The sequence below is a fragment of the Mytilus edulis genome, chromosome 1 (genome assembly GCF_963676685.1).
Source record: "Mytilus edulis chromosome 1, xbMytEdul2.2, whole genome shotgun sequence".
Classification (NCBI taxonomy): Eukaryota; Metazoa; Mollusca; class Bivalvia; order Mytilida; family Mytilidae; genus Mytilus; species Mytilus edulis.
In genome coordinates this window covers 9,101,073-9,116,293 of record NC_092344.1, presented here as the reverse complement: position 1 = coordinate 9,116,293, position 15,221 = coordinate 9,101,073, and the positions used below count along the sequence as shown (strand labels likewise).

Below are 15,221 nucleotides of genomic sequence, written 5' to 3'. Positions count from 1 at the left end.
ATAAGTTGTTGACACAGAAACATATCTCGCCTGTACCAAATTTTAGATGTGCCAATGGTTATACAACTGTCTACCAAATATCATTATTTTACTAATAGTGGCTTTCCTTAAACTCAAATGGTCTTATCACAAAATTTAACAAATTGATGATGCCGCCATGATACCACGGCAGCCACTGCTGTCGTAACAGCAACCTTTTTTTCCAACTCGATCCCTACTAGGCAAAAATAATAAAAACAAGTGAAACTGCGAGCTACTGCTCACTGATGATACCCCCGCCGCAAGTGGATAATATTAATAGTGTAAAAATATGCCGCAAGTGGATAATATTAATAGTGTAAAAATATGGAAGTGTTCGGTAAACAGGAAGTTGTCGAGTGATGAATCTGAAAACACATCACACGGTAAAGCTGACTTATAAAAATCCTGAAACCAAATTTCAGAAATCCTTGTATTGTAGTTCCTGAGAAAAATGTGACGAAAATTTTTACTTGGTTATCATGTGTAAAATCATACAAGTGTTCGGTAAACAGGAATTTGTCGAGTGATAAATCTGAAAACGCATCACACAGTATACCTGACTTATATAAATCCTGAAACCAAATTTCAGAAATCCTTGTATTGTAGTTCCTGAGAAAAATGTGACAAAAATTTTCAACTTGGCTATCATGTGTAAAATCATACAAGTGTTCGGTAAACAGGAAGTTGTCGAGTGATGAATCTGAAAACGCATTACACAGTATAGCTGACTTATATAAATCCTGAAACCAAATTTCAGAAATCTTTGTATTGTAGTTCCTGAGAAAAATGTGACGAAAATTTTCAACTTGGCTATCATGTGTAAAATCAGACAAGTGTTCGGTAAACAGGAAGTTGTCAAGTGATGAATCTGAAAACGCATCACACGGTATGGCTGACATATATAAATGTTGATACCAAATTACAGAAAGGGTGGATGTGTAGTTCCTGAGAAAAATGTGACGAAAGTTTCATGGGACGGACTGACTGACGGACGGACTGATGGACGGACTGACGGACGGACTGACAGACAGAGGTAAAACAGTATACCCCCCCCCCCCTTTTTTAAAGCGGGGGTACTTTTTTAAAGCGGGGGTATAATTAGCTACAGTGACAAATATGTCATGAATCCATTACAATCCAGAAGTACCCTAGAGCATGTTAGCTATATATATAGGATACTTACAACAAATGGAAGTTTTTAACGACCTTGACTAGCTATACAGCCCTTGAAAGGTCGGTAAAATACTTACACTGATTCTGTGTCTGCCTTATCATCGTTGCCTTTGTCATCTTTCTCCTTCTTTTTCTTCTTCTTTTCTTTCTTTCTATTCTTCTTTAGGAACCCTTTAAACAAATCAGAATAACTGTATGTTGGTTCATGCTCTGGATTTCATGTTTACTTAAGTAACTTATACATGGGAAATTGCATTCTTAAAAATTTAATCTTTTTCTAATATTTATAAGACATTATAACACAAGCATTTATGAGGAATGGGATATCATCTGGGAATCTGCATGCAACCCAAAATAAACATGTCACATTTAAAGGCATACTGTGCTATATCTTTTTCAGCAATGTCGTGATCATAAATACTGAGTATAACTTCATTTTTACATTAAAAACTTTGTGACTTTTCAATTAAAAGGTTAGGTGCAACCGTACCATTACTAGGACTAAACATGCAACAATGTTAAACACACATTTATCATGATTCTTTTTTAATAAATATTTGATAGGAAATCTAAAGTCTTATAAAATTACTACACTAATTATATATTTGAACTATATGCATTAAATAGTGATAAATAGAGTCAGCTTCGAACATTGCAGATTTCTATAGAATCATGCTATAAATAAGCAAGCATTTACAAACAGGAAGTAATATTACTAAATTTCTTAATATCCAAAAGCAATCTTTATAAATGTAACTGAAAAAAGCGAAAGTTTGGTAAACATAACATAGGTGCATAAAATGTCAAATAAAAAAATAAAATAAATATCTATAAGACAGTTAAGTACTTAACTTTGTAAAAATGTAAGATGAAACACAGACGTCATATTACTACAAACCTAAGTATAGATTTGGTTATTATTCTGAGATAACAAATGTACTATGAGTTTTATAAATAGGAAATTTATTTAGTGTCACAACTGACTGTTGTAAATTTATGATGTTTGTTCAAAACTCAATAATTCTTCAAACTATCTATATAACATGTATTAACCTTCCTTGTCAATATTTGTTTTAGAACTTGAAAAACATTATTTTATGGTTTTTCCAATCTAAACTATGTGGATATGCAAGGCCATTTGACTGAGATGATCAGAGCAACTAAAATTAAAATAACATGTCTTGTCGAAATATCAAAATATGTATTTGTAATATATCACCTTTAGTTTTTGCTAAAAGCTGGAGATGCAATACATAGCATACATGTGTAATTAGAATTTCAATTATGGCTCACCAGGCAAATTAACCTCTTAACGGCATAATGCATTATAATTTTGACAAATTTCGCTTCATATGGCTTTAGCAATACCTTATAGCTCAGAAACATTTTACATTTAAGTTTCAGGATAAGATTTAATAAAATGGCCATGTTCTTCCTCTGATCTGAACCAATGAGATTCATTAATAGAGGCTTTCCATAGATTATTTCTGTCAAAATAAGTTTTACTTCGACAAATACTTGCAGAGAAAAAGAGTGTTTCCATAGGATTTTTATATGAATAATGTACCACAAATCCATGTTTGCTATTAAATCAACAACAAAAGTAGGATAATTTGAAAATCGTTTCAATAATTAATTCCCTTAAATTTCAAAACTTATGCTTATGAAGTTTTTAAAGGAGAAAATTTGAAAAAAATGAGCTAATAAAAATATGTCTTTTACAGAGATTTGTGTAAACAAACTTAACTACATTATCTAAAAAAAATTCTACATGATTATTTGAACAAGATAACATTCTAAATATATTAAATAACCAATACATACAATACAATAAAATAATAAAGAAAAAATATTTTGATATTTTCATGTATACAGTCACAATGAAGTTAACTGCAGTAAGAATTAACAGAGTTTAGCCTTAAAGCATTGTTAAGTCAGGGCATGTTAAATCTAAGCACTCAAGCCAATGCAGTTGTAACAGTATACTGAAGGAGTGAAATACTGTTAAAAGTGATTTTACAGAAACTGCATCCCTTATACATTTTAAATCTGGCTGGGCATTTTACATTATTAATCTGGGCTACATGTAAAGGATTGACAATTGATAGTATTAACTTTGCATGTAATTATTTGTGCCAAAAATTAAATTGTTGCATATTTTCAGAAAAGAACTGTTAAAGTGTAAGCAAATTTAAAATTCCATACTAACATTTGATATCCTCAAACCCTTTGAACAAAAATAATTTGTGTGTTATAGAAACAACTGTGATTGTTCAATAATTCATGTTTGGTTGGACCAAATGAGAAAGCTTCCTTTTATCTTCCCTCTATGATGACACATCGGCATTTGTGGAAGATGTGTTTTCTTGAAAATTCAATACTTTTGATACAAGGTGATTGATTTAAATATTAATGATAGGTATTGCACAAGGAGACAGGAAAATAGTTAAAGCTGACATTTTTGTTTGACAAGGTAACCTCACAAGTTTAGTGTTAACTGTAAATAATGTAATTATTTTACGTTCAACTTCATTAAAAAATTACAGGATATTTTTTTTCTCAATGAGGCTAAAAACGTTTTAAGGCCTTACTCCATGAAAAAACTCAATAGTAATATAAGCACAAATAAAATAAAGCTGTATAGAGCAACTAGCTACAAAAGAAATAAACATAAAAGTAGCTGCCAATAGCAAAACGTACAATTTCTACAACGCATATATTAATCAAAAGTTAGAGCATGCACACACTGACACACCAACTAAAATTAACACAAAAACCGATCAACCATATGCTCACTGACAGCAAAGAGTGATAGACTAATTACATGTTTTGGAAACTCGTAACTTTACACTTCTACTTAGAGGACCGGGCTGGTCAGTTGGAACAGGACTCCCTGTCGAGTCTGTAAAGTAAGGTGGTCATCTTTATTATTAACTAGATATATTGTCTCAATGGTTAAGTATTAATCACTGATCTGAATATTCATCTTTCAAAGTCATATTAATAGTGCATCAAAAAGATTTTTTTAATTGATATCATCTTTTCAGGATTAATTTATATGAGATTCTGTCTTCAATTAGTCTTACAGGTAACTTTAATACAACTTCCACTATATCACATGTAATATATTATTGTTGTTAATGTATATCAACCAGAATATATTTTTGTTGTAGAACAGACTTATAAAATTAAGAAAATGTGCTACTTCATTATTATCCAGATTGGGTGTAAATTCATTTTACTTTCAAAATACCTTAGCAATAAAAGTCTTTTGATCATCTTTGCAGATTTAAGTACTGTAAGTCTGAACTTTTTTTTTTTCAATTATAGAAAACAAGTTTAAAATGACTTGAAAATAAAATGATCACAAAAACAAATAATTCCCAGTTGAAATAATTTAATGAAAATCATCCCTGTATAGGAAAAAAATTAACTTTTATTATAAGTTTTTAATTTAATATATATATTTAAATTTTGTTAAACAAAGCATTTAAGCACATCTTTTGGGCTATTTCGTGGGGCAAAATTGAACATTGAAATAAAAGACAATGGGAACTCAAATTTTCAGTTATTACTTGACAACATTTGACAAATGAAATCACACCGTTCCAATGGACTGTTAATTGAGGACAGATCATCACAAAGTAATGGACACACAATCAACTTTGATTTAATGCATCAAATTCTCAAACATGAACAACAGCATATAATCATGTAGATCAAACTGAGAACATTTAGCTGACATTTCATGTTAGGAGGGAAAGGGGAGGTAAAGCAAACAAAAAATACACACCCAGGTTTAATATCATATCTGAAAAAGAATGGAAATTATCTTAAAAAAGTTTCAGAAAAAAATATCCATTGTTAAGAATAACTTTCAATTCAATTTTGTGTCATTTCTGTATATAGTTTAATTATGCTCTAATGCTACAGGTATTTGAGCATCATAATATTGAAAACTAGTTTCAAATCAATTAAAAATTGAGAATTTAAATGAACTACAAAATTTGTATTACCTAATTGAAAGAATAATAGTTACCGACTTTTCCAAAACATAAATGTAAAGAATAAACTAGAAGAAACTATATATGTACCTAATCCTATATAAAAGAACCGTCACAATTAACCCCAAAAAACATTGTATACATGAAATGTCAGTAATAACCCAAAGCCAATTAAACATCATGTTAGTAGACACAGCAGTCTGAAAGCATTTAATATTTCTGGTATATTTTAATTTGAAATAATCTGTACATTTTTCCAAAAGCTTATGCATTAAAATTAGGCATGTCTTTTGCAGAAAACAGAAATTGTTGATTTTAAATATTTAAGTAAAATTTTGAATTTGCACTTTGCATTATATTTTTGTCAGTGTAGCAAATTATTTCAGTCTTGAAGTGTACTCTCTCCCTCACCTGGTCTGGTCTTTTCTGTTAAACTTTCTCGCTTAGCCTCAGTCGGTTCTGGTGACATGGGCCTTGGTGCTGGTAAACTGGACAAGTCAGGTTCCATAAACTCCAATGGACCTAAAAATATATTTAGACCCCATTTAAACTAAACAAAACAGGATCATAAAAAAATCTTAGCTACTATGTAACGATCATTCCTAAAGAGCCAATCATATAACCCATCTAATGCAAGTCCGTTTTAAAATCTACTGTAGGCTAAAAGTATTCTTCTATGATTGAAAATGTAAACACTTTTATCTGCCCTTCTTATCATTTTAATTGAGCTTTTCCTAAATCATGTAATAAATGCATGCTACCCTATTAAGTTTCTTACCATATTATTAAAAAAAATATATATCCTTTTAAACAATATCGTTTAAAATGATTTCCAAAACTCTGGTGATTACTTTTATTGAGCTCTAAAAAACATTCTATCAACTAGAGGCTCTAAAGAGCCGCCCACCTTGGTCTATGTCACTAATAAACAAAGGACACAGATGGATTCATGACAAGATTGTGTTTTGGTGATGGTGATGTGTTTGTAGATCTTACATTACTGAACATTCTTGCTGCTTACAATTATCTCTATCTATAATGAACTTGGCCAAGTAGTTACAGCTGAAAATGTTAGTAAAAATTGACTATAAAGAGAAATAACTCCTTAGGGGGTCAATTGACCAATTTGGTCATGTTGGCTTATCTTTAGGTCTTACTTTGCTGTACATTATTGCTGTTTACAGTTTATCTCTATCTATAATAATATTCAAGATAATAACCAAAAACTGCAAAATTTCCATAAAATTACCAATTCAGGGGCAGCAACGAAAAACGAATTGTCCCATTCATCTGTAGATTTCAGGGCAGATAGAAATTGACCTGATAAACAACTTTACCCTTGTCAGAATTGCTCTAAATGCTTTGAATTTTAAGATATAAGCCAAAAACTGCAGTTTACCCCTCTGTTCTATTTTTAGCCATGGCAGCAATCTTGGTTGGTTGGCCGGATCACCTGACACATTTTTAAACTAGATACCCTAATGATGATTATGGCCAAGTTTGGTTTAATTTGGCCCAGTAGTTTCAGAGGAGAAGATTTTTGTAAAAGTTAAGGACAATGGACAACAATGCCGGACCCCGGACGCTGGACGCAAAGTGATGAGAAAAGCTCACTTGGCCCTTCTGGCCAGGTGAGCTAAAAATTAATGGTTAGATGTTAACAAATTTCTGCTGATTCCTCTGCGACATTCAGCTTTAAGATTTTTTAAGAATTCAAACAATGTATCTAACTTTTAAAAATTAGGACAGATTTAAGAATATCCTTATACATATCAATTCAAAGAATTTATATTTTTTTGATGTTTCTACATATCTTTATCCTTCACAATTCAATGTTCAGTAGCCAATTAAACTGATTCATAATTAGAAATAGAAATCTTAGGCTAATTAAACTATTCTAGGATGCTCCATGCAGCTACAACATGAACAAGTGCATCATTCAGCATAACACTTATCATTTATAATTAGTGATTTATAAATACCAAAAAAATAAAATAAAAAATGAGAATGAAAATTGGGAATATGTCAAAGAAATCTGACCACATATATATTGTAATAAAAAAGTAAATATGCGGAATATAATCAGTAAGGGGGTCAATTGCTATATTCTTTTCAACGTGGAAAAAAACCCAACTAAATCAGGACATTAAACAGAAGAATTTGTCATCCACTTCCAATGGACCTGACAATCATGCAATCATACTATAAAAAAAATAAAAAAAATATTGATAACAATCCCTTCCCTTGAAATAAAATGAATGGTTTAAATAATGTGCTGCAACTAAAACTGCCAGGATTGATTGGATCTCATAACATTAATAAAACAATTGCAAGCATGAATATAAAATTAGTACCTGTATATTCCCAGCTTTGTATAGCTGAGCAAAATAATAACATGTCGTTGTAATTAAATGTTTAAACATTGTGTTGTATAATTTAACATTAAATGTTAAAACATTGTGTTGTATAATTTAACATATGTACATTATTCAATACATTTGACATGATTTATTAACAAGTCTCAGCTTATTTTTTGTTATAATGAATTTTTCACCGTCTATATTACTCATACTTTCTTGTTTATTTGTTTTCTAGTTGAAAAATCAAATGATGCCTTTTGCACTCAGAATTTATTACATTGAAGGCTGGCTGAAGATTGAGAACTTATACCAGTGTGTCTTTGTAAACGTAAAAATTGTTTTAAAAATGAAATAAAATGCAAGGTAATTCCTGTTTTAAATACACATTTCTGACTTTTGAAGCTCAATTAATTGTGTACCTGGTTTAATTTTTCCTGTTTGTTTTGATGTTATAAAAGAATCTAATAATTTCTGTACAGTCAATTCATCACATGTTGTTTTAAATTCATTGTGCACCTAAAAATAAACAGAATAATTATAGTGATTCAATTAGCACAAAAATTTACAAAAACTTTACATAACAAGGATAAAACTTAATGCCCCCTCCACAGCGACAATAAGAATATTAAGTAAGTAAGAACTTCATCTCTATGATGAAAAGAAAGTTACACAAGTTGTTGTGCTAAGCCTACCCTCAATGTAATTCAAAGTATTAGAAAAGGGAAGTATTCATCTTGATTCCAAAAGCGCTATCACATTACATTTTTCCTGTCAAATGCAGTTCATATATGGTTATTTCTGATCAGTAGTACTGGACATGCTAGAGAAACATATAAAGATAGTTCATTCACTGTAATAATTCAAGTGTTTGTCAATCGTTTCTCCACATATGGTACCAGTTGTGATGTTCATGGCATGAACATATTTGTAAATAGTCTCAATCAGATCTCATAATTGAGAAAAAAAAGGACAAGATTATGGCAGACATTTAAAAACATATCCCTGGACATCCCTGACACAGATATTCTGTAACAGTCAATTAAATCATACTTTATTATTTTGTGATTATTCTTTACAGACTTCAATGAATATGGTATCTAACACTTAATGTTCTTCATATATTTATATGTGATTACCTGTCCTCTCAATGCATGTTCATTCTCCCAAGCTTTTGCATAGGTATCAATAAAGTCTTTCATTTGACATATATGTTCCTCTTCTACCTCTTGGAAATGCTAAAATACAACAAATTTGATAAAATTATTCCTGGCAAATGAATTTCAAAAAGAAGTCAAAGAAATGAACCTCATCATCAATGTACAATAGTCCTTTGTAAATCTTTCATATGATTAAATGCTTATAAATTTTATACAGTATAAATCGGTCATATATTTTCTATTCTTCCCTCAAATATTGTCACCATTTCTGTAAGACATACAGTTCTGTAGAATGAATTATCTCTGCTTTGTTTTATTGTGTCCAGATGTCTATCTTGATATGTAGAATCAATGTATTCAACATAATTTATTACGCCCTTTTACTTCTTTGTAAACTTCTTTAAAACATATTGGTAAGAACTTACTTTACATGAGTCCATCATCTTATTTTCAAAATTATTTCTAATAGTTTCATATTTTTCCAGGAGAGACTTGTAATCATCACCTAAAATAAATGCAGCAAATGTACTATTATTGGTCTATTCACAAAACACAGTATACAATTACTGTAAATGCAGAAATTATTGAAGTTTTTATTATTGCAAAAAATGTGTCAGGGTTATAATCGCATTTTGAGTTTTTCGAATTTTAATTAAACAGGATTGTTCTTTATATTGCAACAATTAAAATCACAATAATAAATGCATGCAATAATTTTTGAATTTACAGTAACAGTTATATTTGTTAAAACTATTTTATTTTCTTTCTAATATGGTAAAGAATACAACAGTGGTCATTTTCGTTTACCACATGCTTGTCAGAGCACTACATGCAAAACTGTTTTATTTTTACACATCTGACAGAGAATTTGATTAGAAATGGAATATGTATAAAACAATTTTCTTTAAATCATGACAATGACAGCCACTGAAAATATCTATGTTTTAAAAAAAAAGAAAATATTTAATTGCAAATGAGACATTTTTACCTCCAGACCAAATGATATAGAAGATATCACCATACTGACATAAACAATGAGCAAAACCCATCTTTAAAAAGTTTGAATGACTTACTTGCTTTCTTGTACTTTACTTCAGACTGAAATAAAAATGGCAGAAATTGTTTAAAATAAAGTAAGACCTATGATGATAGCCACGATTCAGGTATTTTCCTACAAATCAATTGATTGGCTTAATATCAACAAAATGAACAGGCTCAATGAATAAAGGATATTACAATATTTGACTGTTAAAATAATAGAAGCATACTGAAAAAAGACCTGTGACCCACATTTAATAATTAAACTTCCCTTCCTACACTCCCACATACATTTTAATGGAATAGCCTTATTATCAGGCTATATGGCTATATTGACATATAAATAATGTTATATAACAATATCATTGTTCCAATTCAAAGACAAATGAATTTACCTTTTCTACATCTTTTTGAGGAGCATTATCTCTTTTTAGTCTCTCCAGCTCTAAACATCTGGCATGATACAACTCTTTTGCCTTGAAGAAAATAAAAACAAATTATTATACCATTTTCAATATTTTTATATCTATAGATTATCACACATATACTAAAGTACAAACGAAGCAGAGAAAATTATAACTTTATAACTTTGTATTGGTCAATAAAAAAGTTATGATGTTTTAAAGTAACATGCCACAAGATTGCTTGTAGCTTGCTTAACATCCAATAATGCTTGTCATAAGGGATTTGACCACAAATAATGAGCAATTTACATAAAATCAGAACAAAAAACAACCAACAATTATTGTAACATTAACCAATTATAAATCAATTAATAAGGTATCCTTAAAACATTTTTATGAATGTATGACAGAGAATCTTTTCTCCAATTAACTACACATGGGTATCTTTATTTTCTTTTACCTTGTGAAGAGCTGTTGTGTTGTTCTGTATAGCTGTAACCTGTTCCAGTGTACTGGATTCACCATCTTTTATCTGAAATATATTGATTATCATATGTATATAGGCAGCAATTATAAGTTATCTTTCTTTAAAGGGATAATTCGCGATTTTTCACTTTTCATCTTATTATGTTCATAATACCATAAAAAACATATTCACCAAGTTTTATTTCGATATGAAAAGTAATAAAGGAGAAAATTGGGAATTATTAATTTCATTTTATCAAACTTCCTGACTTATGTGACGTAGTTTAAGTCTTTCAGCATGCCGGGAGTGCAATTAATCTCATTTAAGTCTTGTTCGTTAACCATCTAATAACGCTATTTAAAGCGCATCGGCGACTTTTGGTGTAGCTATTAACCAACGAAAAGTAAGTGATAGCCATGCAACTTTTTAATTTAGATTGTAGGATTCATGTGTGGATTTTTTATACGAATTCTAGTAATTAAAGTAAATAATACAATAGAACATTTTTATGATTTTTTTTCTTCAAATACTTTAAACAAACATATGAAACTGACACGATCGATAGTGTATTAAAAAATACATGTTTGTATTCTGAACTTTTTGCTTCGTTCCAGAAAACATTTTCACTTGCTTGTACTGTGGAAATTAAATGTGTATTGCGACACTTAGTGAATGTTGAATGCGTAGTTAAACTCAAGGTAATTAAAAGATTAGCATTATGTAATTCTAATCTTTTGATCTTCATTCAGTGACACCTAGGCGTCACGGTTCAGCATTTCAAGTGTGAACAACATTTCGTATGAAATTGATAGACGGGAGTCAGTTATAGTTATAGACACAAAATGTAAGAAAAAGAATTAAAATGAATTTACGGGAAAAGTAAGGTCGCACAATAACTGGATAGCTGTTGTATATTTTTATATATTTTGCATAAGCTCACTTTTAAATGAATTATGACTTCTGATTAGTTTTGTAACGATAAAATACTGAATTATTTTAATTGAATAAATATATAAATAAAAATAGCCTTCTAAACACGAGTTATAAACTAAAAATTATATATTTTTTTTAATTAAAATCGCCAACCTTTAATATTTCAAACAGATTGCAATTATATAATTTAGTCCATCCAAAGCGATCTTTATTTACCTATTTAGGAATTAATGTTCTCATCAAAATATTTTAAATCTCACAACCCATACATGAATACTTCAGCTATTTGAAAAAAAAGATGTTTTAAAAAATTGACAGGAAATTTAAGGATTCTCTTGGAATGGAATCGAAAAATTACGAATAGAAATTCTTTTCAAGTGTGAAAAACGTCAACCAAATTTATTCATAATCGGGAGCGTCCTTATATTAAAATAGTCTTCTTCTCACAACGAATATTACTTTAACTATTTGACCAACGATGTTTAAAAAAAAAAAGACAACAAATTTAATGTCATCTTAATTTCCCTATTTTTGAATGTAATTATAAGTCTGTTCAACTGGCAAGAATACCCCTAAAGCGGACAAGCAGTTTATTCTTTAAATTGCTGTCATTAAATATCAAGAAAGAAAATAAATCCCGAAATCAATTTGAAACTTTAATACTCAAAAGTTTTCCTAGAAAATATTCACATCCCTTGGGGTTTATTAGTGTACGTCCAGTTGCATATGTTTTACATGAATGTCGGAACAATTGTGATGATGTCGAATTTCTTCCTTTATTGGAGAACGATCTAATTGATATTTAAATTTGTGATTTTACTATGTTCATAACTTCGATGAACCGAAGCAAGTTATTATATCGACCTGTATTTAAATCAAATTGGTCCTCTTCTTCTTCTTTTGGTATACAATAGTCTATCGAATTCGATGAGTACATACTGTTGGCATACGGTGACTAGTCTATTTACAAAACAGTTACCCCAATTTACACAAAATGTATGTTTCTTTCTTATGTTCAATGTATTTTGTTTTTTATCAATTTTTTTTTTTGTTGGTATTATTTATATTTTTATAAATAATATTCTTTACACCAGTAATGTTATTTATAAACAAGCGTATGAGTTTAGTAATGACTAGTATATTATATCACTTTCGGACGTGCAAGACAGAGATGTATATTATACACCTGATAGTTCAAAATGGAGAGTTATAAGTTATCGGCCGTGTACACTGATCAATACCTACAGAAGTGAAACGATGAATGAACTTGCAAGCCCGACAGGAAATCGCTTGAATACCTGGACGTGTCACCTCACACCCCTCACAATACCTTTGGGAGTAATACCTTCAGTCATGCTGGTGATCAGATGAGGGAAGATCCGAATTTATTTGAATACAATTTATTACTTTAAAGAATTATAAACGAATTAGATTTACGAAAACAGTTTTCACAAAACACTTATTTATGATTTAAACTTTGACTTTTTAACTACCGTATCTGGCGGACTAAAAAACGCACCCCTAAATAAGCCGCACGGCCATTTTTTGGGGGGAGGATTGTTTTTGTCCTTACATAAAACGCACCTGAATATAAAGCGCACCTTGAAGGAAACGTACATTTATTCTACTGACCTTAGTGTTATGAATGTTCTCTTCTTTTGTAACTCACATCGTTATATGTTTCATTTCTATTTTCAGATTGGTGAGAAAGTTGAGAGTATATTTGTATATATTTATTTGTGTCATATTAAAATAAAAAATCTTAATAAAATAATTATTGTTTTCTCATTGTTTTAATTATGCCAGTTTTGTTTGTTGTTGTTTTTTGTCAACAATGGCCATGTGTTGACAGCTTGGGTGTCCATTGAACCTTGTTGTTTTGATTAAAATTAGTATGGCGCTGATTGCTTGTTTATTGTTTGAATTGGAATTAAGGATTTTAATTAATCTTGAAAATGTATTCATTAAAGGTCACCCAAGCCATAAAACTGCCATTGTTTACCTTGATTGTGACCTACTTACCTGTACCCAGGTGTGAAAACTGTTCACCCATAAGTCAGAAAGAAAATTAATTAAATCAATCTTATGAATTTTATTGTTGTTTATAAAATAAAAGTTGAAGTTTTAAAAGTAACAAACATTTTTCAATTTTAATTTGGATGAATACCACAAACAAAACCATTCAGTTTCTGCAAGTCATTGTCTATTTTTAAATGAAAGTGATATGGGCCACGGAAAGGGGAGTTCAAATAAGACGGCCATAAGTAAATGTCTTAGCAGATTAAATTATAAAAATAAATATCCTTTTTTTTAAATCTAAAAATGTGGCTACAATATTTCGTAAAGATATTTCATTTTGAAACACAATAAAACGACAAACAGTTACTCCTCAATAGTATATCCTGTATGATACCTCTTTTCAAACAAGCTTATCTTTCTTTGTTTATGAAACACGTTAAAGTGTCTATTTAAGCATATGCATCACCATCGTTATTAAAAGAAACTTGGACTATTGGTCAGACACACAATCACATTCTTAATTATTCCATAAGAAAATTTAAAACACATTAAATCAACAAACAACTACATATTTATGATAAATACACAATTAATATCCTGTATGGTACCTCTTTCAAAACACAGTTATCTCTCTTTGTTTATAAAATGAACACGAACACATGGTTATCAACTTCCTAAACCAACAATGATTGAATGAAATAAAGAACAAACGTTAGAGTAAATATATTTATTCATAACAAAATATGCCACATTAACAATTTATCAAGTCACTGCAAGCACTTGACAATCTGACTGTCTCCAGAAGAAAAAATCAAAATATTTTTTTTTCACGCTCGTCCTGAAAACAGAAAAAAATACATACATAAAGCGCACCTGAGTATAACACGCAGGGACAAGGACAGAGAAAAAAACCTGCGGCTTATTTAACGATTTTAACGGTAATTCCAATATTAACAGTTTAAAAATAACAGACTATGGTTATTTAAAAAAAATAAGAACATTTTCCGTATCAAGTTAGTTTGTCAGATAAAACAACTGTACGATTGACAAGATATCGACACGCAATTACGACTACATCGGTTACTGTAGTTTTGGTCCTTTGTGGTTTATAGACATATGGGGATTTTTAATCGGGGAAGACGACAAAATGGCGGAACGCAGAGAATTGATACTCTAAATTTAAAATCGATGGTAATCTCTTATCTAGCGGAATAAAACTTTAATATCTATAAATTTGAGCATTTCTATATAGAATGGACATAATATCAATTTTTGATTTTTTTGCGAAGTTTCCCTTTAAAATTCTTTTTTCATGATTTTTATATTAATCAATGAAGTTGAAGTTTTTTCTACACTGTATAAGCTTTTCAGAACAAAACAAAAAAAACTCTTTCTTCAACCAAACACACTTTAATTTATCTATGCACACTAAGGGAAATCAGTCAAGTCTATCATGTCTATAGTGCAAATACAAAACAGAGATGAAATCAGTCAAGTCTATCATGTCTATAGTGCAAATACAAAACAGAGATGAAATCAGTCAAGTCTATCATGTCTATAGTGCAAATACAAAACAGAGATGAAATCAGTCAAGTCTATCATGTCTATAGTGCAAATACAAAACAGAGATGAAATCAGTCAAGTCT

At 30.0% G+C, this 15,221-nt stretch overlaps 1 protein-coding gene across 11 annotated transcripts in view; it reads right to left on the bottom strand.

Moving 5' to 3' along the window:
- Positions 1 to 15,221, bottom strand: part of LOC139523310 (F-BAR domain only protein 2-like) — a 45,143-nt gene that overhangs the window by 20,345 nt on the left and 9,577 nt on the right. Inside the window, exons 5-16 of one of the 11 annotated variants that reach the window (XM_071317185.1) lie at positions 10,618 to 10,689; positions 10,149 to 10,229; positions 9,789 to 9,813; positions 9,141 to 9,220; positions 8,695 to 8,793; positions 7,978 to 8,074; positions 7,553 to 7,576; positions 7,370 to 7,380; positions 5,610 to 5,709; positions 4,988 to 5,005; positions 4,019 to 4,096; positions 1,272 to 1,365 (exon numbers count right to left, since the gene is read on the bottom strand). In XM_071317185.1, the coding sequence (XP_071173286.1) occupies positions 1,272 to 1,365; positions 4,019 to 4,096; positions 4,988 to 5,005; positions 5,610 to 5,709; positions 7,370 to 7,380; positions 7,553 to 7,576; positions 7,978 to 8,074; positions 8,695 to 8,793; positions 9,141 to 9,220; positions 9,789 to 9,813; positions 10,149 to 10,229; positions 10,618 to 10,689 (779 nt within the window). Of the gene's footprint in view, positions 1 to 1,271; positions 1,366 to 4,018; positions 4,097 to 4,987; positions 5,006 to 5,609; positions 5,721 to 7,369; positions 7,381 to 7,552; positions 7,577 to 7,977; positions 8,075 to 8,694; positions 8,794 to 9,140; positions 9,221 to 9,788; positions 9,814 to 10,148; positions 10,230 to 10,617; positions 10,690 to 15,221 lie in introns of all 11 variants that reach the window. The other 10 variants (XM_071317230.1, XM_071317193.1, XM_071317209.1 and 7 more) reach the window with 10 other exon arrangements.